Raw genomic sequence first — 27,476 nt, 5'->3', positions numbered from 1 at the left:
GCCTGGAGGCAGCAGCACCCACACCCCTGGAGAGGCTGGTGCCTCTGGGCTTGCTGGCGCAGGGCAGGGGAAATGGCACGATGGCTTTGCTACATGAACCAGCTCTGAAGACAATGGTTATGAATATTCTTTGGGAGCTCAGCAGCCATTACCTTCCCCTAATAACAGCACCCCAATTCTGCGTGGGGAGCTGCCGCTCCCTAACAGTCATGGAGGGGCCCCCAGTGTCCCAGCTGAGGTGAGTGTGGCTGCAGCGAGGACAAGGGTGCTCCCGCCCTGAAACCTCAGCCTTGCGGTGTGCACAGCACCCAGCCCAGCCGGAGCCCCTGCCCGCCCGCCCCTCCCTGGGCAGCACTCAGTCCTCAGCACTTAGAGCCCTGGAGCTCCCCTCTCTCCAGTGTTGCCTTTGATGGCATCACCCCCTCCCACCCGCCCGAAAGCTCTAAGCGGCAGAGGACGCCCTGCCCCACGCTGCCCAGCAAGCCTGCCTTGGAGCAGCAGCCCTGGCGAGGGGTCCACAGGGGAGCCGAGCCTGCTCTTACCCAGCAGCGCCTGCCTGTCCCAGGCCCGGGAGCCTGGGGGCGGGGGAGGGGAGAGCCTGCTCTCGCATGGCGTGGGCAGGTGCCTGGAAGCCTCCATGTGGCCCGAATGGAGCGCAGGTGTGGTGCGGGGCTGGAAAGAGCACGGGTGAGCAGAGGCGAAGGTGGGAGGCGGGTGGTGAGAAAGCCAAGGTTAACTGTGACCGCGGAGAAGCCGCCGGACAGATCCAAAGCCGGCTCAGGCTGCCGTGCCCTCGCCAGGACTCCTGCGCTGGGAAAGGAGGCCAGCCTCCGCCAGCGAGTCCCTCTCGGGACGGACTAGAACAGTGGTTCTCAACCCTAGCTGCACATTAGAATCACCTGGGAATCGTTTTAAAATCCTGATTTCTGGGCCTCATCCTCCAGAAATTGTTTCTTTGTTACTCATGTTGTGGCCCCACCCCATAACAAAGAAACAGAATTTCCGGAGGATGAGGCCCAGAAATCGGGATTTTAAAACGATTCCCAGGTGATTCTAATGTGCAGCCAAGGTTAAGAACCAGTGGACTAGAGGGAGGGCTAATCAGGCCGCGTTTCCAAGCGAGAGAAGGTGGGCTGAGCAGAGAGGGACAGTGGCCTTGGGAGCACATTTTCAAAGAGGCCAGGCTCCCGAGTAAGGGAGCATGTGGCAGCCTCCACCGGTTCCCTGGAGCGCCGCTGGTCTGAGCCCCCCCCGCCCCCCCCCCCGCCTCCTGCCGGGCCCTGTGCGCAGGCAGCGCCTCGTGAAGCAGGCAGCACCCCATTTCTGCCCAGCTCACAGGGAGGAGGCCAGGCAGGTGGGCACACCCGATTAAACCACAGCAGAGCCCTCCGCGTTCATACCTGCCTTCCCAGAGCGGCAGCCACTCCTCCGGACCCACAGCTGCACACATTTTGTTGGACAGATACAGGCATACCTCGGAGTCACTATGGGTTCGGGTCCAGACCCCAAACTAAGGGCGTACCACAATAAAGTGAGTCGCAATCTTCCTGCTCGTGGAGAGTCTTGTCTTCAATTTGTAAAAAAACACAGTAACCCTGAAGAGCAATGAAGCGAACCGCACAAAATGAGGACTGCCTGTATCTGCCAAGCCCTACTGTGTGCAGGGCATAGTGCTGGGGCTGTGGAAGCACCAGGAAGACCAGGGCGGGGCAGGGGGAGGAGCACAAATCATTTAAAGGGGGAGAGGCAGACACAGGAGCGAGCAATTAGAATAAAGGGAAGGGGAACAGCTGCTCTAGCCCAGGGGCTCTGGAGGGGCTCCCTGAGTGAGGGTGAGACCTGGGCGTGAGCCAGGCCGAGGGCAGGAAGGATGGGATCTGAACGGAGAACTAAAGGGGTGGGAGTAAGAGAACGAGGAGAGGGGACCAGCTGCAGAGTCAGAGGCCACGTCAGCCAGGACTTCGCTGGCTGAATTGAGAACAGGGATTAGCCCCAGGGCAATGGAAGCGTCCATCCTCCCTCCATGTATCCCTCTCATAGCAAAGCTCTGGGGACGGGCCAGAGCAGTGCTGGCGAACCTATGACATGCGTGTCAGAGGAGACACGCGAACTCATTTTTTTGGTTGATTTTTCTTTGTTAAATGGCATTTAAATATATAAGATAAATATCAAAAATATAAGTCTTTGTTTTACGATGGTTGCAAATATCAAAAAATTTCTATATGTGACACGGCACCAGAGTTGTTAGGGTTTTTCAAAACGCTGGCACGCCGAGCTAAAAGGTTCGCCATCACTGGGCCAGAGACATCAGCTGCAGATGAGAAGAATTTGCGGGGTTCCAGCAGGGGGAGCCAGACAGGCAAGTCTCTCAAAGACCTGAGCTCCTGCGCAGGGAAAATAGGGCAGGAGGCCGACGCTATAGGCCACGCGCCCAATGACCTCAGAGTCCACCCGGGGGGGGCCTTGCGTCCCGGAGGGACCCCCAGTGTCACATCTCCTCCCACCTCCTTACACTACAGGGTAGACGGTGGGCAGGGGGCAGAATGCAAACCCCACATGCTACTCATCTTACCACTGAAAGGGGCTCTTGGCCCGAAGGGCCCCTTCACACGGACCTCTCTGTGGGGTGCATATCTCTGTGGGTGCAGATGAAGGGCTGCTGGTGGGCCAGTGGGGCCGGGACTCAGAGAGAGAGAGAGAGAGAGAGAGAGAGAGAGAGAGAGCCTTTGTCCGAACCATCTTCCAAGTGTGACCCCGAGGAAGGTGCCGCTAACCTCCGAGAGCACCTGCAGGGGTGAGGGAAGCGGCCACCCGTGGGCAGACAGCTCTCCTTCCTCCAGGTTCCCTTTCAGAACCCAGTCAAGTGCCTCCTCTCTGCCTTTTAAAAAAATTTAAAAAAAAGAAAAGAAAAACAGTTTTCAGTGGCATATGTCATCGCTGAATTAATGCTGTTTGCCTTTTCCTGGCTTGGCTCTCATCCCAGTAGCAGCACATACAAGCGGAGAGCACTGCACTGTGGATGCCGCGGGCGGAGGCGTCAGATGGACCCGACACGCTGCCCGCTGCCCGCTGCCCGCGCCGCAGGAAGGGCGCGCTCCTGTGGCAGGACAGCAACCCGTCGGCAGGACTAAGGGGGCTTGGCGCCCACGGGCCACTGACGGGGGGGGGGACGGGACGCAGGATTCCTTCCCTTTTCCAGAAAGATCCACGGAGGGACAAGCCTCCCACGCGTAACCCTCTAGCCTGGTTCCATCGCGGGCAACTTGACTGCATTTGTTCTGAGTGAAAACCACCCTCATCCGTGAATTAAGGCGGCTGCTTTTTACAACAACTGTGGTAAAAAACACATAAAAGTTCCCATTTTAACCCTTTCTAAGAGTCCAGCTTAGTAGTGTGGAGTATATTCACACTGTGTGCAACCAGTCTCCAGAACCTGTTTTAATCTGCAAAACGGAAAGTCAGTCCCCATTATCTGCGCCCCCCCCCCCCCCCCCCCGGCCCCCCGGCCCTGCAGCCACCACTCTACTTCCTGTCGCCGTGACTGACTGCTCTGGGCACCTGGGTAAGTGGAATCACATGTACTTGTCTCTTTGTGACCGGCTCATGTCACTTAGCGTGACTTCCTCAAGGCTCATCCACACGGAGCATGTGCTTTTTTAAGGCTGAATAATATTCATTAGAATCTAACGATTAGGTGTACGTCCCACACTGTGTTATCCACTCATCTGTCCGTGGGCATCTGGGTTGCCTCTCCCCTTGGCTTCTGTACATATTGCCGCTAGGAACATGAGCACAATGTCTCTTCAAGACCCCGCTTGCCATTCTTTGGGGCAGATGCCCTGACGTTGGATCACAGGGTAGTTCTGGTTTTGATTTTTTGAGGAACCGCCATTGTGTTTTCCATAGTGACTGCACCAGTCTACACTCCCACCCACAGTGCACAAGGGCTCCGACTTCTCCACATCCTCTCCAGCACTTGTCATTTTGTTTTGCTTTGTTTTGCGTTTTGATAGTAGCCCCCCTAACAGGTGTGAGGTGAAAGGCGGCTGCTTCTTTAAGGGGCCGTGGCATTTGTCGTTATTACTCTCGGGCCCTGACGTTCTCTAAACCACTGTTGCAGAGACGTGACTGTCAGGGACAAATCCACACACTCCCCTGCGAGGGGACCCTGGTTCTAGGTTCCCGTCACCTGGGCGGGAGCAGGGCCCCATGTTTCCATCCCCGCCCTCCCTGGAGTTCTCGTGAACCCCACGCCTGACATCCCACGGAGCCACCTCATCACACTCAGACCATCAGCCGCAGTCTGTCATGTCTGCTTCAACAGGGTGTTGGAACACGAGGGCGTTCGGTAAATTCCAGGCTGGTCCTGAGTCACCCTGCACCGCAGACACAGGTGCCCCGCCATCAGTCTGACGCTGCAGGTCACCCTTTCAGCCTGCACTCCTGACTGCGCTCCGAGACCCCGCGCTCTGCACACGCCTGGGTTCCCACACAGTGAGACGTATGATCTGCCCTCGGTTGACGAGCCCCCAGCAGGGTGGCAACTTCCAAGGACCCAGCTACTTTCTGGGAGGAAACTGAGCCACACTGGCCCCGAGTGGCCCCCAAAGCACTCCAAGCGGGCTCCTCCTCCCACTCCAGGAAGCATCTCCCACAAAGGGAGCCGGCCAACAGCACTAGCCCGGCTGCAACGGCTTCAGGCGGTGATCACGCAGGGGTTGCGGCGGTTTAAGTAAAGGAGGCTGTTTTCCCCACCTGCAGTTCTCCAACAGAGGATCCTGATTCCTCCCCTATCTCCATGGACCTTACCACAACTTGTTTTTGTCCTTGCACGAACGATTCTTGTTTCCCTCACATCAACTTATCCGAAAAGGAGACTTTCTGTTAATACTGTGAATCAGGCTCTCAACCACGGCCCTGCCGGCATTCCGGACGGACGAGGGAGTCTGTGCTGTGGGGACTGCCCTGCGCACTGTTGGGTGCAGCAGCCCCTCCTGTCAGGACCCCCCAAAACGTTCCCAGGTGTTGCCACATGTCCTGGGGGGGGGGGCGGGCGGGAGGATCATTTATGGTTGAGAACTTCTGCCATAATGGAAAACTGCTATCTCTTTTTAAAGCACACACTCAACTATTCACTAAATAATGAACATTTCATCTGCAATCATCCCGTGCTGCCCACTAGGGGAATAAGCCTAAAGCACGGGGAAGGAGCACCATGGGCCTCCCGACCCGGGACTCAGGGCCTGTTTGAGCCCTGTCTGCCAGGGGCTGTGTCGTCCAGGGCACCTTCCTTAGCCTCGGGGCCTCAGTTTCCTCACTGGCCCAACGGCAGCAACGCCAGCACAGCCCTTGCGGGGGCGCTGTAGGGTAACTGGCACAGCCCGAATGAATGCTAACAGGGGGGGTTATCGTGTCCATAATCAGAGGTTCTCAGCTGGGTTCCTCGGAGCTGGAGAGTGCCAGAGGTTCTCAGGCTTTGCCCAGCAGAGCGGAGGGGTGGCTGGGGCTCAACGCCCCCAACTCGGGCTGACAGCAGCACAGCAGCCCCAGGCTCTGACCAGCCCTGTCCGGTCTTAGCTCCTGAGCCGGACAACATCTCCCACGGGCCAGGTGTGGCCTGGAGACCGTTTGCTGACCCCTGAACCGGACCGCTCCTTCAGCACTGGCTCAGGGCCGGCCCGGAGGAGCTTTCGGGGAGGGGTGTTTAAACTGTGGTTCTGAGCAGGATTCAGTCTGGAAAAACGGTTTCCTTGATTCATGGAGGCCAGAAAGGAAACCCTGGCACTAAGTGCTGGGTGTGTAGACGGCGCCCACCCTGACATGCTTCTGCAGGGCATTCTGTTCTGCACCCTGCCCCAAGAACGTTTTCCCACATCTAGTGAATTCTTGGGGTGTCTCTACCACATTCAGGCTGTGGCTGCGGACAGAGGGACCATGTTGCATTTCCACGCAGCACACATCCCACTGAGGGCTTCGCACTAAATAGATGCTGACAAAATGCGTGGTGGGAGGCAGAGTGCCTGCATGCAGGCCTCCAACCCGTCTGATCAGCTTCTAGGACAGGTGCAACTATAGCGATCAACACTACAGCAGAGGCCAAGCAACACGGTTCCTACCTGTTGGCACATATGAAGGGGAAAAAATAAGAAAGACAAAAATGACATTGTTTAAAAAAATGTGAATTCACTGAAAAACTGGGAGATGCTGCACAAAGATCTGGATTTCTGGCTCACTAGGCGTTCTCACTGACTGCAACCAGTTGAAACCGAGTGAGGTGGCCTCTTTAGAAAGGACATGTGCTGTCTATTTTGCCACAGTCCTCACCACTCCCTAATGTCTGGCACCTGGTCCTCTTCTCTCATGGATATCACCTGTCTGATTTCTGTAGGTGCCTACATTTGCCATTTCATCAACAGAAAAATTCCTCCTCTCTTTCCTTGTGAATTAATATACTAAAGCTACCACTCATAGGCCTTGAAAAGATGTTATCAAACATCAAGTGAATTTAAACAAGTCTCTTGGAGATGCTGGTAAAAACATAGTTTGTAACTTTAAATGTTAACACTTTTCTTCACATAGTAAATATTGATCGCAATAGTTGTTTTTACTTAATGTGAAGAAAAAAATAAATGTGGAAGAGATTTTTAAAAATGTACATGCAAAGGTCTTTGAAGTAAATCACAACTAAGATAAAAACGACAGTGAATTCATTTCAAAAATAAATACCAAGCTGGAGGAGGCAGACAGGGGAAAGGGAGGGACGGAGGGAAGCAAACTGAGGGGGATTTGTGGGTTTTACCCTCAACCTACACCCTTTCCTGACAAACAGGCACAGACATTGCTGCTTAAACGAGGGGCCGGTCAGCAATGGACGGCTCGCAGATTAACCTGGCCCACCGACTGTTTTTGTAAAGAGTTTGGGTGGAGCTGACCGCATCTGCTCAGTGTTGATTGGTTACTTCTGGGCCCCACAGTGGCGTGGAGTAGGTGCAACACAGACCGATGGCCCACAAACCTGACAATATTACTGTCTGGCCCTTTGCAGAACACGTTGGCTGGCCTCTGGCTTGCACAGTCACCACCCCCACCCTGAAACTTGAATGGCCTGGAATTCTAAAGCAGGACCACTTTCCCCTCGGGAAGCAGCGAACCTTCCCACTGAAACAGAGGCGCTGAGGGAGGCGCTCTGATCTGCAGTGTTGGGGACGGAGCCGAGTTCTGGGATGTCATTTTCAATGCCAGTTCATTGGGGACCAGTCTTTCCTGCTCCTCAAGGTCCAGGATGCCCGTGAAACACAGACCAGCTGGGGCCTCCTCGTAGCCCCATCTCGACTGGGCTCCTCCCGCCTCATCACAGACAGGTGACTCCGTTTATTGACACCTCCTTCTGCACTAACAGCTGTTAAGGACAGAAGGACACTGAGCAGACTGGTCCGAGGACCCTGAGTGGACAAGGTACAAAGCCTTCTGGGTGATCTGACTCCAAAAGCGAATCTGCCAAGACTGCAGACTCTCCGACTCCTGACGGTTGAAGCTGGGGACCCACACGCCCACACCTGGAGCTGGGACTCCCCCAGGCTGACGTCTGTTCCTTCGCCACTCTCTCCGGGAGCTGGGATTGGAGTCCAGCAGCAATGACTCATTCCCTCACCTGGGACGCGCCCAGGGCCCGCCCCACTGCAGCCTCTCACAGTGTGAACGCTCCCACCGCAGCCCTCAGCATCACCTGTCGCAGGATGTGGGCGAGCAGTGCGTACGAGGAGCCACCGAGGCCACTGCTCTGCCAGCCCTCGGTGCAGAGCCTGAACTGCTCAAGCTCGATCATCAGTTCCAGGGCCACCACTTGTCTTCGGAGAACCACGCTGGCCAGCCACCAGCACCATCACCATCACCTCCGAACTGGGATTCCTGTGTCCACTCTTGCGTCCCCCCTCTCCCCCATAATCTCCACACCGAGGCTGAGTCATCTCCCCCAAAAGCTCATGGCTGACTGTCTTCTACTGAAATCCACCGCTAGTTTTCCATCTGTCAGCGTCCAGTCCTCAGCCTGGCTGACGAGCCCCTTCCCGCTCTGAGCCATCCCACATCCCCCTCCTGACTGGTGGCCAGACTGGCCACGGCTCCCCGACTGCTCCAAGTAGCACCCCCTTTGGGGTCTCTGGAAGGTTCCTACATGGATCTCTGAATGGCCAGCTCCTTCTCATCACTTGAATCTCTGCTCAAACGTCACTCCACCACTCGAGGCTCCACAGTCGCTGTGCCCACCCTGGCACTGACCACTCTGTGGAGTTAAGCACTTGTTTCCTGGAATATTCCAGCGCCCCTTGCTAGGACGTAAACCCCAGAAAAGCAGGGGCCCGTTTTGATCTGTGTTCTATTCCCAATGCCTAGTTCAGTGCCTGGTACACATTGGGTACTCCATAAATATTTCCTTAATATCTTCCAGTCTAAGAAATTCTACTTTTTCACAGCGATTCCTAGAGGGAATGTCACCGTTCGTGTAGGAATGGCTTCAAACAGCCTCACAGGTGGCCCGGTCTTCCCTGCTCGGCACCTTCCCCTAAACCAGGACCCACTTCTCGGCAGCACCCACAGGAGCCCGCGCTTCCAGAAAGGAGGCCAGCCCGGCTTTCGGGAGCACGCAATTCAAAACATGAAAATTTATTCTAAGTTGTATCTTAACATACGAGATCTCAGCTTTAGATGAATTTTAATGTTTACAAGTGCAAAAGCAAATAAATATTTACCAGTTGCTTTTTTTTTTTTGCACTCTTATAACTCCCAAACAGCTTAGATGCAAAAAATTGTTGTTAAACATCTTGTAGTCTGGCAAAAGGAAGGACTTCTTATTAAGAAAACACCTCACAACAGTAACAACCCCTGATGCTCAAGGCTTCCTCGGAGACACCATGGAGGGGTAGGGGGGGGGCTCATTAACATCTGAACATATGACAAAGCAGAACTGCCACCGGTCAGGGTGACAGATCACATCCTCACCGCAGAGGCCTGACCAGCCACGCCCTGGCCTCACCCCTATAGCCTGGGGCTCTGGGTGGAGAGCCGTTTCTTGGGGTGGGACCGTGGGCTATACCAGCTCTCCCGACGTGAGACGCTCATCCGTTAGGTTCCATGGGAATCTCACTCTCCACGTTCTCTCCCAGAGCACCCTCTTCCCTCTGTCCCGTTTCACAACCTCCCCCCTCAGCGAGCCCCTTTTCTGCCTCCAGCCCAGCCGCCTTCCTTGCTTGCTCTCTGCCATCCTGCCTCCTGCTTCCTGGCATGCACCCCAGTACCTGCCAGCACCGCCGTCCCCTCGGCACCATGAACTTCACAGGGCGGGGCCAGGCTCACCTGGTTAGCACCCAGGCCAGTGTCTGGCACCAAGCAGGCAGTCCGTCATCACAGGTTGAATAAGTGAATAAGGAATTACATCTTCATGGATAAATTTAATATTGATGCCATCTTTAGTCATGTACTTCATTGCGCAGTTGAAATCCTTGGTGTTACTTTGAGGAAAGTAGATTTTACCAGGAGCAAAGATCAAGGCAAGACTTATTCCAGCACAGTAAAGAAGCAGGTTACTCTTACTGGAATAAAACACACACACACATCTTCTGTCCCCGGCACAGGCATTCCGGGAGCACTGGCACCTTCTGGATCGGCACACCTAACCCAGTTATTTTTAAAGGGCAAGGCTCTTCACAGAGCACGGAGCCCGGATGAGGATGCCACCTACCTGGGTTAACAGTGATGAACTTGCTGTCCTCGGAAAAGCGGTCCCCTCGGGACATGGGCTTTTTAGATGGCAGTGCAGGACTCTTGCGATCACTCCCTTCGTAGGGCTCCTCTGTGACTGTGGGGGGCACTTGGGTGGAGGTGACCGACTCGGAGCCCAGGCGGGCACCCCTCGTGTCATCGGGCTGGTCCGTGGGGACGGCAGTGTGGTCGCGCTGGGGCCCCGGTATAGTCTGATGCCCCCCGTCCTGGGCAGTTCTACCGGAAGACGAGGGCACGGGGGTGGGCTCGGCCTGGCTCCGGCCCCGGGCGGCGTGGGTCACCCCGCTCTTCTCCTTCTTCTCGGAGTCCTTCTCCCCCTCCTCCTCGTGCTCCCGCTCCCCGTCCTCACTCTCACTCTTCTCATCCTTTGCCCCTTCCTCGGTGCCCTCGCCGTCCTTGCTCGGTGCGGCGTCGCCGTCCGGGGCCGGAGAAGCCACGGCCTCGGTGGTGGCCAGGACCGGCCTGCCCGCCTGCTTGCTGGCCGCCGCGGCCGTGGGGAGGCGCGTGGGCCACACGGTGCTGGGGAAGGAGGAGATGCCGCCGCCCCCGAAGCCCAGGCCGGCCAGGAGCGTGCTGGTGACCACCGAGGCCACCGTTGCCTGGCTGCCGCTGGAGGATGGGCCCATCCCGGTCGCCATGGAAACGAATGAGAAGGGGATGCCCGAGGATGTCCAGGTCGAAGACCCCGAGCTGATCGGGGCCATGTCGGCCGAAGAGGCAGGAGACGCTGTGGGCTTGACAGGGCCACCAGGGGTGGGGGGGGAGGAACAAAGAAGAGAAAGCAGAGAAGCGTCAGTCATTAGGCTGGGAGGGAGGTCCTGGTTATGACCCGCAGAGGGTTTTGCGGGTTTTTGTTTTACTCGTGGGCTTTCCCCAAGCTCGGCGCCAAAGCTGACTCAGGTGACCACGGACGGCCACCTCCGCTTTAATGATTTTCAGTCCCTTCGCACATAGATCAAGCCCCGCTTTCACTGCTATTGCTCAGGAGTGGCCCCAAAGTGAGTAGCATTAAATTAGGCTGAAAGACAAATATCAAGTGAGTGGTCAGCTGGCAACACCAGCTGGTCAGCTGCTATTGGGTGGCCCTGGACACGGCGGGAGGCCTCGCTTTCTTATGTCTCTGGCGCTTGTGGACAAGACCTGGCTCTTGGGTCCAGAAGGCCCTCCTGGATCGGGTCCCGCCATCTGACAGGGAGGAAGTAGAGGGACAGGGGAGTTTCCTGTCCATGCCCTCGGGGCGGGCCACCCTGCAGGCTCTGGGACTTGTTCACAGCCTGCACCCACGTCCTGCACCCTTCAGAGTCTCTGGGCTTATCCAGGGCAAGACCTTTGCCCACGGACATGACAGCAATCACTGCTCCACTTAACAGCTGCCAGCAACGTGCCGGGGCTTCCCACACCATCCGGGATGGTCATCACCCATTTACAGAGGAGGAAACTGAGGCACAGAGATGTCAAGGGCAGCTTGTGTCCAAACCGCAGCTCACTCTCCCCACCAAGCTAACCTGGTGCTGAAAGATGGGGCTGCACTGCGGGCGGGGCTGCACTGAGGGCGGCAGCTGGGGAAACAGCCAGGACCGCCGAGTTCTGAGCTTAATGTTGGTTCTGACAGCCAGAAATCCGTTCAAAACAATATGCCAGGGCACCTTAGATTTTATCGTTTTATCGCGAGGTTTTAATTAGAAAACTCTGTAGTTCAAAGAGGATCGAGTTAGCAAATGTAGAGTTCTTAGTTGGTTAATGAAATGCCCGATGCCACACACAAGGGGGCACTCTATCAATGAAGTCAGGCAGCCCCGCTGAGCGAAGACCCCTTGCGCTCTCCGGGTGATGCTGGGCACATCACCACAGCCCACGGAGCCTCGGTGTCCTGAACCATAAAAGGGGAATAAAGGTAACACCAATCTGTGGGAGGCTGTGAGGAGTAAGTAAAATAATAAAATAACCTGTGCTTGAAACCCAGGAAATGCTGAGTAAGTGTTAGGCTATTGTTATCAACCATGTGATCACTGTTACGATGATTAGTTGCACTTAGAAATGGGAAAACTTAGATATTGATTGAGGCTACGGAAATTTGAAAATCCACATAGCTTTGGGCAAATGACAACCTCTGGGAATTTCAGCGTGTGTCCAACCAAGGGCTTGGAGCAGACCTGTGCAATCCTACATCCTATGACCCTACAGATAATAAAGAATTAAAAACCAGAGAACTTTTCACCTTGACAAAATTATAACGTATAACACTACTGCTTTAACTCTGCTGCACAGCTTGTTTTCCTAATGGATTGAATTATAAACAGTGAATAATGTAAATTTTTCTGTATCTTAACTTTTCCCCATGAAGCAGTTTCACAACATCGTACTGCCACCTCGTGGTGACAGTTTCAACTGCATGCAAATTAACAACCAGAACAAAACAACTACTTACAAAACGTTCCCTACTTACCACTCCTGTTTTCACAATTCTGGTCCCTTGGAATATTCGCGTGGTATTAGCTGAGAAACAAAGAAATTACATTGTAAACCATGAATTTTGTTGTTTTTGTTCCAACAAAACCTTACAGACATAATTGTGAATTACATATAATTTGCATGGAATGAAATATTCCTTTTTAGATTTTCTCCCAGCCACTTAAGAACAACAAATGCTTCTCAGACTGTGAGTCATTAAAAAACACACAGAGGGCTGCATTTGGCCTGTGGGCCATAATTTGCTGAATCTTGCCTTAAGCTATTAAATTTTTTAAAAATTGTTACTGATTTCTGACTTACTGAGGTAAAGCTTACATAGAGTAGAATGTACAAGTCTTAAGGGTATAGTCCAATTAATGTTTACACCTGTAAACATCTGTGTACCTACACCCACACTGAGTACAGGCATGCTCCTGCACCCCAGCTGCTCTGCCTGTGCCCCCCCTCACTCAACATCCACCCCCTTCCCCCAAGGCACCCACACTCTGACCTCGGTCGGAATTCTAGTTTTGAACTTCATATAAGTGGAATCATATTATTTCCTTGTTCCTCTCTATTTGCTTTTTGCTTATAATTTCTTACATGATCCTTTCAGTGATTACAATATACATCCTAAATTTATGATAGTTTACCTTAAATTAACACTTTTAATACCTTCTAAGAATGGAAGAAATATACACTTTTCAAATTCCATTGGCCTACCTCACTTTTTGTGCATCGTCATATATTTTATTTCCACGTAAGTTTTAAAATCCATCGTTGCTTTAAGTGGTCAAATTCTTTTATGCTAACCACGCATTACTCGCCCTGGTGTTCGTTCCTTCATGAAGTTCTGTTCACCCATGTGTGATTATTACTAAACAATATAACACTATAACTTTAACATAACACAAAACTTACCACCTTAACCCCTTTTCGGAGCACAGTTCAGTAGCGTTAGGTCGGCCCACACTGCTGTGCAGACTTCTCATCTTGTAAACCTGAAACTCTGCCCCATTAAACCTCCCCGTTCCCCCACCTGAGCCCAGAAACGCCCATTCTACTCCGTTTCCGGAAGTCTGGCTGCTCTAGCGCCTCCCAGAACTGGAGTCATAGGTGGTTGCCTTTTGGTGACAGGCCTATTGCACTTAGCACAGTGTCCTCACGGTGCCGCCCAGTGTCAGAATCTCATCCCTTCTAAGGCTGAACAACACTGCATGGTACATGTACCACATTTTATTTACTCATTCATTACTGGTGGGTGTTTGGGCTATTTCCACCTTTCCGCTATCGTGAATAATGCTAAACAATATAACTTTTTAAAAAAAGGACATACCAAACTGTGTCTTTGTCTTTATCTAAAAAAACAATAGGGCTACATATACTAAAAGTCTGCTTCCTATACCACACATGGCCCTGAAAAATTAGCAAAAAACACGCTAAATACCATAATAAAAAACATTTGAGCCTGCTGTTATTCTTATCTAAAACAGAGGTGGCGGGTGACCAACATAACTTCTGTTTGGCCTGCAAGCTATTTAAAAAAACAACAACTAACTTTGTTGCCATTGTGTACATAAGTTTGTAAGCACTGAACTGCTGCTTTCATCTAAAAAATAAAAATCCTAAATTCTGGCTTATTTATCCTGAAAAATCACAATATTTGTCCAAACTGAGCTCGCCTTCCTGCGGGGGCCACATTCAACCGGAGCTGTGTCCGTCCCCCCTGCTCAGGTGTCTGTCACCCTGCTCAGTGGCACAGGACCTCCTCTTTCCCACCCACGATCCTCCCTCCTCTGTCCATGTTCCCTGCCAGGCCCCGGGCACCCGAGTTTGCAACCCCTGACCTCACCATGCATTCATTTTGCAAAGTGGAAAGTGAACGGTGCAAAGGGACAGATGGAGAACAGACTGGAGAAGTCACCGCCACCAGGTCACAGGAGGCAGCCCAGGAAGCAACGGGCTCCGGCCAGGACTCAGCAGACCTCCCACCTTCCTTAATGCTGCCCCATCGGTGGTGCTGCACAGAGGCCTCAGACAGGTCTGCACATGCACCTCCCTTTGTTAAGACGGAACAAAAGTTCCCAGGAGACCTGCTTCAACTGCCCTTCCCGAAGGCTCTGATTAAGGCCGACCAACTCCGCAGCCACTCCACCCGCAGGCCCGCTTCTCATTAATCCTGAACAATTTCCAGCGGGGACAGCTCTGGCCGTGGTGAGCAGGACACTCCTCAGCCCCTTTCCCTTCACCTGGTCCACAGGCCTAAGGGGACTCAGGGGCAGGGACAATGACAGGGCACTGCCCCTAAGCTCTCCTTAGACGCAGCCCTTCCTTCCCAGTGCACACAGCATCAGACCTCAGCTGCATGGTAAGACCTAGGACTCAGTCTCCGACTGAAAGTGGAGATTTTTGTGCCGCCGTGTATTTTACTTCTTAATTTAAAACTAGAGGCTCGGTGCACGAAATTCGTGCATTCACTGTGGGGTGGGGTTTCCCTCAACCCGGCCTGTGCCCTGTCGCAATCCAGGAGCCCTCAGGGGATGTCTGATTGACGGTTTAGTCCCGCTCCCACCACCGCTGCTGTGCTCACCACCCATGAGCCTGGCTTCAGGGAGTGCACTAACCACCAGGGGGCAGCTCCTGCATTGAGTGTCTGCCCACTGGTGGTCAGTGTGTGTCATAGCAACCAATCGTTCTGCCGTCAGGCCAAAACTGGCTCTTTGACATCCCCCGAGGGGTCCCAGATTGTGAGAGGGCGCAGGCCAGGCCGAGGGATCCCACTAGTGCACGACTGGGGTTGGGGAGGGACATGGGAGGTTGGCCAGCCAGGGAGGGGCCGAGGGAGGGCTCTAGGGTGTGTCCAGCCTGTCTTGCTCAGTCCTGATAGGCCTGACCCCAGCAGCAAGCTAACCTACTGGTTGGAGCGTCTGCCCCCTGGTGGTCAGTGCATGTCATAGTGAACAGTTGAGCGGCTTTAGCATATCATTAGCTAAATGACTGGTTGAACGGCCAACTGGACGACAGGACACTTAGCATATTAGGCTTTTATTATATAGGATCATCTTAAGAGAGAATCCATCAGCTTAGCAGCAGGCTGCCTACAGGCCTGTGGCTCACACAGAATCTCAGGAATCCCTATTTTCTGTGACTGTAGAGAGTTACAGAGAGACTTTGAACAATAACTCAGGATGTTACATGTCTGTTGGAGACTGGGGCACGTGGCTGATGCTTACTCTTTGGGGACGGTCCATTGCTGTGCAGAATGATCGGCTCTGGAAAAAGGAATCCAGACCTGGCGTAGCAGCCAAGTGATTTTTCACAGGTTGCTCACCTGCCCCAGCACCATTTCCCTTCTGAACAATAAATACCGCCCGTGTTACACCTGCCATGAGGTCAGATGACACAACTTATGGGCAAACGCTCTGTAACTGTGACTCACTCTGTATTATTACTATTACATTGGTCACAGTAAGGTAAATGTAACATATTTAGAACATAAATATTGGCATATTTACTACGATAAGGAAAACATTCCATGTGGCTTCCTCATATTAACAAAATATATTTTTAACAACCCATAGGTAAAGTTTACCCAAAGAAGGCACCCATAAATTCTCTAAGCTTTTTCCTTTCCCTGTTCAAGCCGAAGTCCTGCGAGTCAGTGTTGTCCACTGGCCTCTACTGCTCATAGCTCTCCTCGGCTCAGCCGGCTGGTTCCACTAAGACTTCGTTTTCTTGAACTTCCCCCTGGATGCTGCCGGGCACATGCCGAAGCCGCTGTGGGAGGAGCGAAGGGTCCGTGCCCCTCGTCCCCCTGTGGGGACAAACAGCACAGAGAGGGAGCGAGCTCACGTCCACTGCTGAGCAGAGGAGCCTACGGACACTGGAGACAGCAGCCATTTCAACAAGCCCTGCGATCAGACGTTTTAAATACTCCACGCTTAGAGCTTGTAGCTGACAAGGCCTTTTTGAATTATATTACGTTACAAACATTTCATTTTTCAAAGTCCACGCAGAAGCCAGCAAGCTCAGGGGGCCTATTAGTCAGGAAAGGCAGTTCTGCAGATCCCAGCTCCCGGTCGGAGCCCACGGAGACCACATCTGGATGCATGCAATCCGGTCACGTGTGTGTCCAAGGTTCCCGCCCCGCCCGCAGCGGGCGCCCACTCCGGCCTGTTCTCTCTCCCCGGGGCCGGCACAGGCCTGGCCGTGGCCTGAGCTCCCTCCTCAGCACAGGCAAGGGGCCAATGTGTTCAGAGCCCAGGTGGGCACACAAGCATGAGTTATTTGTGAAAAAATACAGCATGCTAACTTCAATTAGTTTAAACAGAAGGATGAGATAATGCGAACATTAAATGCAAAGAACATTTAAATACTAAATGCAAAATGGTAGGGCTGGAAGGGATCCAGGGAGGGCATCTAGGCTGGAGGGCTGCTTACCCGGGGTTTAGCATTTGGTACTTTTTAAATCAAACCTAACAGTAAGGGGATATTCATAGTTGGTACCAGAGACACTATGCGAACTACTTAACAGGCATCAGCCCGTGGCATTCCGTAAGGATGCTGTGAGGTCGGCACTGTTAACACAACCGCGTGTCGGACTGTGAAACTGAAGCTTAGAAAAGCTAATAAACATGCTCAGGTTTGCAGAAATACAAAGTGCAGCCGGGACTCAAACTTGGGCCCTCCCTCCAGGACCCCCGTTCTCAACCGGGACTTCCGTCTTCAGCGTGCCTGCCAGTCACCCAGACGTGTGGTTAGGACTCAGACCACCCCCACTTCCCCCAGAAAAGCTGAGGGGACTGATCTGGGAGGGTCCCTGATGGGCCTTTCTCACAGACTTCAGCCAACCCTGCTGCCGGTCCCACAGGCTTTCCAGGGCCCCTGAAAATGCTCAGTTTTGTCATTTTCCAGGGAAAAGCCTTCACCAGATACAGGACTCAAAAAGGTGAAGGACCACTGGCCTGGTAGGAGGTTTCCCTGAAACTGAGGACCCGAGAGGAGGGCCTCACGGGGAGGACCTCGGTCTGGCGGAGCGAAGCCCACGCCCTGGTCCCTCCACGCTGGCCTAAGCCCACATCGCAAACCAGTTCCGCAACCATGGCCCACAGGCTGGCAGCCGGTTTTGTAAATAAAGTTTTATTGGAACTAGGACTGGAATGGGGTTGGGGCAGTGATTGTCCACCTTTTGCATCTCCTGGCACACACAAACTAACTGCTAAAATTCTGCAGCCCACCAAAGAATATATTTTTACCAATCTGACAAAAAAATAGGTATAATTTTGGTTCATTCACACAGGACGGCCATGGTTGTGTTGGCTCTTTTCATCTTTTTATTTGACAAACTAAGGGAAAGGAAGTCAGTGCCCCTAATTCGTCAGGCATTGCATGTTTTAAAATTTCTCCTAGCACACGGGTTGAAAATAACTGGGTTAGAGCGAGTAAGTCAGAGTGAATTCCTGTCTTTATTTAAAATTCTGATATGCTGTTCATGAATTGTTTTAATTGACTTTGCTTTTAAAAAATATTCCATTAAAATATCATGTGTCTTAATTACCGCGTTTTTTGTAGCCCTTTAAATTTTGCACCTAGATGAATGCCTCACCCTAGCCCTGGCCCTAGAACTTTCTGCCAGGCCCCCAAATGCACAGGAACAAATACCTATTTCTCAAGATGCTCAAAGGTCCTGCAAGCAGGGCCCGAGTGTGGCTCACCAGCTGGAAGGTGAGCGGTGTGTGTCTGGGCTCTGGTTCTAGGGTCACACTAGATCCAAGAGGGGTTCTGTGATCTGACACAGCCAGATACACAAGGATAGTAAAAATCACCACTTCCCTCTTCCTCCCTCTCCAGGCCTATGAAACTCTAAAAGGCGGGATTTAAAGCCCCACAGATTCCCAGGCCAGGCTTGTGTTCTTCTGCCCAAGCCCCCGAGCAGGAAGAACCAAGCACCAGGGGCGGGCTCAGGGCACCCGGCCTTACCTTGAAAGAGCATCGTCTGGCTGAAGTCGCTGCGCATGTCGTTCCGGCACACGGCCTGGACGCGGAACAGGTAAAGGCTATCAGGTGAGACATGGCTAATGGTGGCTTTCTGTAGGTGAAGAAAGAAGAGCAGTGAGCAGGTGTGGAGGCCAGCACACGCCCACTTTCTAAGCCAGTGATGGGGAACCTTTTGAGCTCGGCGCGTCAGCATTTTGAAAAACCCTAACTTAACTCTGGTGCCGTGTCACATATAGAAATTTTTTGATATTTGCAACCATAGTAAAACAAACACTTATATTGTTGGTATTTATTTTATATATTTAAATGCCATTAACAAAGAAAAATCAACCAAAAAAATGAGTTCGCGTGTCACCTCCGACACGCGTGTCATAGGTTCGCCATCAATGTTCTAAGCCAAACCTAAAGTAATGTTAAGAACCACGTTCAGGTTTGTGTTGCCACGGCCACACCTGCTGGACACGATGCTCCCATGGACCAAAGGCTCCCTCTGGAAGGGAAGAGTGGTCAGAGAGAACCTGGCCTGGGAATCTGCTTCCAACACTGAAACGTGCAGGATAAGCCGGAACCAAATCAGTCTGGACCCCGATGCTTAACTGAGGCTCGGACTGTGTCTTAGGCACCCTTTATACTCACGAGTCTTGGACTCCTTCCATCACTAATATCCCTTATGGACTGCCATTATTTACCCGAGACGGCCTCTCGAATCACCAAGTGGACTGCTTTCCAGAGCCACGCAGAGTTTAAACATCCGCAACAAGATGCCTGCATGTCTGTCTTTGCAGTGTTACGGTCTTGTCACACATTCTCCATGGGTAATACGGGGCAAGATGCCAGGAAGCACACCTGGCTAACGGTCAGGAAAGGTGAGATGCAGCCTTTTCACCCACTCACAGGCTGATCCTGGGCCAGGGGCTCGGTCTTTGGCCTCTGCTGCCCTCCCGTGTAAAATGGGAGAGAAACAGCAACCTCACAGGATCCTCGTGAAAGCAAGGTGACACAGGCCAGGGAAACCTGTTCATACGTAGCCCCCACCACACCACTGAAAGAATGGCCCTGGTCTAACACAGGGCCGGCCAGCTCCAGCTCACAGGCCAAATCCGGCCCCCTGTCTGTTTTTGTCAATAAAGTTTTATTGGCACACAGCCACACCCATTCCTTTACATGTACCTACGGTGGTATCTAAAATGGCAGGGTTGAGTTGTTGCCACAGCAACCTTATGTCCCATAAACCCTAAAATCTTTACAACCTGGCCCTTTCTAGAAAATGTTTGCCAATCCCTAGCCATTAGACACCTGCCAAATCCAGGTCCCCTTCCTCAGAGCTTTATTCCCAGGGCCTTTAAAAATGGGAAAAGAGAAAGTACCTGAAAAGCAGACAGTGCTAGCTTTGTGAAGAAACAAACAAAAAAAGCAACTGAGTCCAAAGACTTCCCTAATGGATGGATGTCTTGCCACTGAAATGTGGGTCCTGGGCTGAGTATCAAAAGCAGCCTTGGGAGCTTAACCGCTGGGCGGGTTTCCCATTGCATCCGCTGAAACCTCTGACCGGGCGTTAAGTGGTATCGTGGCCACACCTGCTGCTGCGGCCTAGCCCCCGGCTCCTGTGAGGGCAGCAGGTGACGTCCCCTTAGTGAACTGTAAGCCTCATGCATCTCTTTTGGAGAAGGTTAACGGTAACATCCGCCCCCAGGTCTGTAGGGGGATGGGGAAGAGGCACGTGACCTGGAAAAGGCCGCACTGACCTTACATATTCCTCTGAGGCTTCCAGGCCACAGCAACCATCAGTTGGAGAACAGTTTTGTTGCTGCTAAGTCAGCACACTTGGCTTCCCGAGGAATTAAGAAAATTAATCTTGTGTGTCCCAAAAGAAACTAGACACCCCTGGAAATTCTCAGGAAAAAAAAAGACCTTGCAATTAGAGCATATTTTTCTCTGCATCGCTCTCTTTCTCTGAACCCAATTCACGCCTCTTCCTCCAAGCCTCTGACCCCGTCTCCTGTTCAGGGCAAAGTCCCTGCTCCACCGACACAGGAATTTACTGGATTCACGCCAAGCCAGTATCTATTCATCTTCGCGTGTTTAATTATTTTTCACTTAGAACAAGACCCGCCTGAGCGCCTACGCAGCTTCTGCTGATTAATGCAGCCATCTTTACTTCAGAGAGAAAACCCCTCGTGGGTTCCCAGTGGCAACAAGAGGAAGGTCAAAACACATCACAACCTCGGGGAACTTCCGGTAGGTTCCTCTTTGATTTCACGAAGCTCCTCGTCCCCTAATGGGACCCAGATAACTATGTCTAGTGGGGAAATTGAAAATATAAGTGAAAATGAAGAAAAAGAATCTTCATCTAAAGGAATACGCCAGGTTTTATTCTATCCCTGATGGAATGGGCCCCGGGGACTCCGCGCTGGGAGAAGAAGTGGGAATGATCATTAAGAATCCCACTCGGTGCGACTGCATTTGCCACGTGCACACACAGTTACGGATGTCATTCTTCCAGAGCCTGCCTTTGATTAACAATGAAAGCAGAGGAGCTCCAATCCGACTGCGTCACGTTGAGTTTCTCTGCAGAGGCGTGAAGACTAGTGCTCGCTGGAGGCTTTGCTTTCACAGGGGAGGAGAGCGGCTACAAACATCTGCTCGGACGGGCTTGCTGGGGTGTTGGCCACTAAACATTTATGCACATTTTACGGAGAGTGTGGAACTGTACAGGAGCTCACGGTGAGGTCAGATGCCAGAGCGTCTGAGAGGCTGAGAACGGTGGCTAAACATGACATGGTCCCAGGGATCCCCCCGGGAGGAAGGTGAGGGTATCCGACGGGAAGGGGAGTGCGGGCAGTGGGCAGTGCATGGTGGCGGTGACAGTGGGAAAGAGCAAGAGGGGGAATTGCTGCAGCAATATCAGCGGGTCCTTCCACACTGCTTCCCAGGCCAGAGTCTGCTGCACATGCACACAGCATCTCGCATCCCCAAAACCCTGTCAGATGAAAAGGCCTTAACAGAGCTTTCTGTTTCTATAGAATGAAAGACAGAGGAGTCCGTTTAAAGGGCCCAATTATAAAAAAAGGAACTAGCTTTTCCGGGTGGCGTTGGGGGGTGAGTGTGAGGGCGGTTGGGGCCCAGGCAGGCTCGGCCACGGTCCACACCGGGAGCTACTGCCCTGGGGCAGCGTGAGGCCGGGGCCTGCCTGCAGTGCCTGGCAGAGATGCGGCGGGAGTCCCTCTCCTCACTGCAAGGGCAGCAGGCACCCCGACTTTTACCAGGTCTTTGTCGCTGTCCTTCATGAAGGTCTTCTCCTTCTCGTCCTCGTTCTTGGTCCAGCTGTAGGAGATCATGTAGTTCATGATGGGCGGGTGGTAGATGGTCTCAGGCTGGCTCCAGGACACCTGCAGCGCCGTCTGGTTCAGGGGCTGCACCTTCATGTGGATGGGCGGGGAGCTGCAGACTGAAGACAGACGGCAAACTCAGTGGGCACCGGGACACCACAGCCCTCACTGGCCCGCCCTGTGTCCCCAGAGCCCAGCCCCGGAAACCTGACAGAGCAGCACACACAGCACCCCACTCCAGTCACCTGAACCTGCCCTCAACATTTTGCCACATCTCTCCTCCCTATCTCTTTCTTTTTTAAAAATTATTATTATTATTTTAAAATCTCCACCTGAGGATATTTTGCCATTGATTTCTTTGTAGAGAGAGAGAGGGAAAGACAGAAATATTGATGTGAGAGAAACACAATGATTGGTTGCCTCCTGCATGAGCCCTGACCAGGGTCTGGACTGGGGAGGAGCCTGCAACAAAGATACATGATCTTGACTGGACTTGAACCCAGGACCCTTCAGTCCGCAGGCTGACGCTCTATCCACTGAGCCAAACCACCTAGGGCCCCTCCCTCTTTCAACACACACAATCACACACACACACACACACACAATCACACAATCACACACACACAATCACACACACAATCACACACACACACACACACACACACAATCACACACACAATCACAATCTCACACACACACACACACACACACACAAAATCACACATACAACTGTTTTCCTGCGAAGGCATTATAAGCGAGTTGCAGATTCCCTGACACTTCACTCCTTCATAGCCCACCCTGCCTCTCCTAAGACTAAGGACATTCCCCATCTGATTGCAAGAGACCGAATGTTTCGTGCCCCCAAATTCATGTTGAAACCTAATCCCAAATGTGGTGGCACTGGGAGGTGGGGCTTTGGAAAGCGATTAGGTCATGAGGGTGGAGCCCTCATGGCTGGGATTAGTGTCCTTATAAAGAGGTCCCAGCGAGCTCCCCGCCCTTCTCGGGAGGACACAGTGAGGACGCAGCACTGTGCACCAGGAGGTGGGCTCTCACCGGACAGGGCCCCTGTGGCGCCTGATCTTGGACTTCCCAGCCTCCAGGAGCCTGAGAAACAAATTTCTGTTGTTTGTAAGCCACCCAGCCCATAGGAGTTTGTGACAGCAACCTGAGCGAAGACAAAACCCTAGAACCACGATCATGCCTAAGAACATAAACAGTAATTCAATAGTACTATCTGATGCACAGCCTGTATTCAAACTTCCCCAGTCATCTCCAAAAGATTGTTTATAGCCATGTCCCCCTTACCAGAGTTGCATTTCATTATATAAGGCTTTAGTCTGTTTTTAAAAAATTTATTTATTTATTGTTTTATCCTCACCCGAGGACATTTTCATTGACTTTTTAGAGAGAGAGGAAGGAAGAGAGAGAGAGAAACATCTATGTGAGAGAGAAACATTGATAGGTTGCCTGGACTGAACCTACGACCTAGGTATATGCTCTGACCAGGAGTCAAACCCACAAGCTTCCGGTGTACGAGACGATGCTCCGACCCACTGAGCCACCGGCCAGGGCAGCTTTTTTAGCCTCTTTTAATCTAGCATAGTCACCTGATCTTTTTCCCTTGATGACTTTTTTATAGAAACCAGGCCATTGGACCTGTGGGGTACCCCAACCAACTAAAATTGTAGATCAAACACCACTGTAAGCAGATCAGAGGGAATAAATTTAAAATGAGACGTTAAATAAGTTTAAAGCAAAGGCGCGCGCGCGCGCGCGCACACACACACACACACACACACACACACACACACACACACACACACAAGGGCTGGCCCAGCAGGCTCACCCCCCTTCCTCTTCCTTGTGGCGCAGGTTTGAAGGGACACGGGTTCTGTGTCCACCTACCAAAGTGCTGAGCTATCAAGTCAGCCTTTCATAGTGACGTTTTAGTTCCAAGTGTGCGCTTTCCCAGCCCCTGGGGTTCCTGCTGCCACTGGGCTCGGAGTCGGGGCTGTGTCTCTCAACCTTGGGACTATTGATATTTGGGCCAGATACTGTTTGCTCTTGGGGGGCTGACACCGTAGGGCAGGGGTCCTCAAACTACGGCCCGCAGGCCACATGCAAATACAAATATTGTATTTGTTCCCGTTTTGTTTTTTTACTTCAAAATAAGATATGTGCAGTGTGCATAGGAATTTGTTCATAGTTGTTTTTTTTTTAAACTATAGTCCGGCCCTCCAACGGTCTGAGGGACAGTGAACTGGCCCCCTGTTTAAAAAGTTTGAGGACCCCTGCCGTAGGGTGTTTAGCAGCATCCTTGGCCTCCACTCATTAGATGCCTTTAGCACCACCCCCCCAAATTATAACAATCAATAATGCCCCCAGTAATGCCAAATGTCCCCGGGGCAGGGGGTGGGGGTGGGCAATTACCCCCGGCTGAGAACCAGTGGTCTAAATGGGGAGATAGGGGTTCCCCAAAGGATCCCACCCGTGGAGCTGATATTCCTTCCTGGATGGGAGGATGGAGGGGAGGAGAGGCACTCAGTACTGTCCAAGCTCAGCGTGGAGGCGTGGACCCAGCTATGGGCCTGGGGAAGACTGCGGAAGGCACCCTGTTAGCTGAGTCAGAGGGAGAGAGGAGGGCAGGCCCAGGGACCACGGGATGGAGGGGCCTGAGGGGCTGAGGGAAGCCAGGCCTGGGCCAAGGCTCAGAGAAAGAGGCGCGAGGAAACCGGGCAGCTCAGTGGGAGCCGCAGAGGCCCAGATGAAACTTCCGGTCTTCATCCTAAGAGCACCCAGAAGCCATGGGAAAGACGTGAACAGAGAAGGACACAGGCGGGTTTGCACTTTGCAGAGTTCCCTCGAGCTTCAGCTGAGCCGGAACCTGGGGGACTGGAGTGAGGAGGGAGCCGGGGAGCAGGTGCTGCCGGCTGCTCGCTGCTGGAGACCAGGGAGGGGGGACGAAGAACTGCGGTTCTAGAGCGAACGGTTAGAGTGAGGACGGCACTGGGGGCGGGAGGGGTGGCTGAGGGAGGAGGTAAGCCAGAGGGATGGGACGTGGCTGTGGTGTCTCCCAGGAGCCCACCGTAGCCAGCTTCCCCAAGAACCCCGGGCCCCAGGCCGCCCCAGGGAGCAGGACGGCATCCCCGCCGGAGGCACCGGCCCTGCTGTGAGGAGCTGGCCGCTGGAGAAAAGAGGACATCGGTTCTGACAGGGAGGCATCCGTTCGCTCTTCAACTGCCAAATCACGCTGCAGCCCAGAGCTCTGCTTTGTGGCTGCGACAGGAGGAAGGATAAATTAATGAGGCATCCCCGCTGCCCCAGAGAACCCTGGGGGCATCGCGCCGCCTGCCACACAAATGCCACCGGAGCAGGGACATCAAACAAAGAGTGTGAGCGGAGGCTCCACAGAGACGAGGCTGAGTGGCGGCGTGGACACTAGGTGGCGCTGACATACCGTTCAAATACCCCAACCTTCAAGTTTCTCAGGAAGGCAGAGCAGGGGAAAGTCAGGAAAAGACCTGCACATGCCAATAATGAACCAAGATTGATATACTGGGAGCTCCGGTTCTTTGCAGTGACGACCATGTCAGACTCCCTGACTTCTGCATCTTCTCTCAGCTCCTGCCATATTCCCATTCACCCCCTTATGCTGACCGGCAGTGGGCTGCATGGGATGCACGTATCTCTCATGGTTCCATCATCACCACATAAATCATTCTATCACCCACACGCAGATGCAACCACTGTTATTTATTCTTTAAAATTAAAATAGCTGGGTTCTCTTTGCTGATTAGGATGATTCATGTTAATGTTTTTAAAAAGAAACCCAAGTAGTACAAAAAAAGTAAGAAGAAAGTTTTTTTTAAAAAAAATCACCCCAAATTCCAGCGCCCAGAGATGAGTATCGTGAGCTAGCTGGGGAGTCGGCGTCCAGGTATCTCTTCCTACCCGCAGAAAAGCAGACACATGATCTGATGTAAAGGGGGATGATGCATTACAGCATCACAGCTGGAGTTTTACTGCCGCTGTGGGCTCTACTCAGTAAGTCATGCAGATACCTCCTGGTCAGCGAATGGAGCCTGGTATCGCTGCTTGGAATGATGAGACAGAACTCCACCACCTCAATGTACCAGAAAGTACTGCACTGAGCCCACGAAGGAGGCACGTCTGTTCTCCCTCTGACAGGACCACCCACCAGGGCAGGACTTCAGTTCCCCATTGGTTTCCACAGACCACTTCTGAGCAGCGGGCCGGGGGTCTGCAGGTGGGGGAGTGGCATCCAGATGTATGGGGCGGGCAGGTGGAACAGACATTTCCCTTCTGCTGCCTGTCTCCCTCCACCACCTCGCTGAGGGGGAGGAGCCCTGTGGCCAGACCTGGAGGAGGCATTTGCAGAGCACCAGGAGGACTCAGAGCAGGACTGGCCAAGTTGCTCTGCCAAATAGCCGGTAGTAAATATTTTCGTTTTGCGGGCCATACAGTCTCCATACATCACAAATACGCAACTGTGCCTTCGAAGCACAGAGCAGCCCAGGCGACATGCATGGGGATGAGTGTGGCTGTGCGCCAATCAAACTTCTCTCATGGACGCTGCATGTCAATTTCACATCCTGGTCACGTGTTATTAAGTCTTCCACTGCCTGTGAGTTTTCAACCGTTTAAAACATAAAAACCATTCCCAGTGTATGGCTGTACAAACGGTGGTGGTGGGTGAGTCTGGGTTTGCTGATCCCAGGCCTCGAAGGTACAGGGAGGCCACACCTTTGCTGACACGTGTGTCCTCAGCACTGACCTCTGTCCCCAGCACACCTGGCAGCCTCTCTAAACACATCCCCCTGCGAGGTGCCCCCTGCACCAGCCTCCCCTCCTCGGGCTGCTTCCATTCCCACTGGTGTCTGCCTGCTTTCCACAGCGCTTGGACAATGCCCACGCCAGCCCTGAGAAGTTTTGCCTTCAATCTGAACCACCTTTGACTGTGAACCTAGACTTTCCTGAATAGTGAAGAGGCTTCTAGCAGAGCCCACGGTCCTCTGGCTCTAAAGCAACATCAAGGGTATTTTCTCAGTGGCTCCGCAAGTGCATGGGAGGTGCCCACCCCACCCCTCTTCATTTGGGGTGTTAGATACACCACTGTGATCCGTGGTGTGAAGTCGGTGTAATTTCCAAGTGCCTTAAACTATTGAGTTGAAGGTCCTCCCAGGCACCCTGCCTCCTCCTTTTCTCTCCTGAGGCAACAGGCCAATTATTGGTCAGGAGTCCGAGAGGTAGACAGCACAGCTCAAACACAGCCGCGTGGTGCCACTATTCCACTAAGCTTGTCAGCAGAATGAAACTGGGGGTGGGGTGGGGTGCGAGATCATACACCCCAAGGGTGTTGTTCGGCCAGCCTGGCCTGAGCCAGGGGAGGGGACCAGGCAGGGAGAGAGTGGGCACTGTCCCTTCTCAGGTAGAGGGGACCCTTCCAACGTAACAGCACCTCAGCGCCGCCCGCCCCCCCACCCCGTCCCCCAGCTCAAATGCCTGTGTTTCCTTTCTCGTCCCAGCTCAGCTCGAAACCTTGAATATGGAGCTGGTCAGGGGAAACTTCCAAAGAAATGGACTCGGGGAAGGACTTCCCTTTTGAAGGGTATCAAAGAGGGCTCCGTGAACACAAATCCCCCCAGCCGACCAGGCAGAACTGCAAACCTGGAATCTGGTCTCCGCCCTCCCCTCCTGCCCAAGGTCTCTGGAGAGGGAGTGTGCAGGGCCAGGTGCCAGAACCAGAGGGAGGGGATCGCAGTGGGACCCGCTCCAGCATCCGGGGAGTTACAGCTCCCAACAGGATCTGGCTGGAGCTGCCAGCTGCCTAGGACCCCCATGGACCAGGCCGGGGGTTCCTCTCATGTGATCCAGGAGGCACTTCAATTACTCTCCCCA

At 52.9% G+C, this 27,476-nt stretch overlaps 1 protein-coding gene across 3 annotated transcripts in view; it reads right to left on the bottom strand.

The window, feature by feature from the left end:
- PTPRG (protein tyrosine phosphatase receptor type G) overlaps positions 1-27,476 on the bottom strand; it is a 675,258-nt gene that overhangs the window by 70,572 nt on the left and 577,210 nt on the right. For all 3 annotated transcript variants that reach the window (XM_070390897.1, XM_070390899.1, XM_070390898.1), the window contains exons 9-12: positions 21,489-21,673; positions 18,208-18,316; positions 12,224-12,273; positions 9,737-10,511 (exon numbers count right to left, since the gene is read on the bottom strand). In XM_070390897.1, coding sequence (XP_070246998.1) covers positions 9,737-10,511; positions 12,224-12,273; positions 18,208-18,316; positions 21,489-21,673 — 1,119 coding nt within the window. The remainder of the gene's footprint in view (positions 1-9,736; positions 10,512-12,223; positions 12,274-18,207; positions 18,317-21,488; positions 21,674-27,476) is intronic.

Source organism: Myotis yumanensis, unplaced genomic scaffold, assembly GCF_028538775.1.
Source record: "Myotis yumanensis isolate MYYU_CA2020_CCGP unplaced genomic scaffold, mMyoYum1.0.hap1 SCAF_14, whole genome shotgun sequence".
NCBI classification, from domain to species: domain Eukaryota; kingdom Metazoa; phylum Chordata; class Mammalia; order Chiroptera; family Vespertilionidae; genus Myotis; species Myotis yumanensis.
The sequence above is the reverse complement of the archived record's forward strand: the minus strand, read 5'-3'. Positions and strand labels throughout refer to the sequence as shown.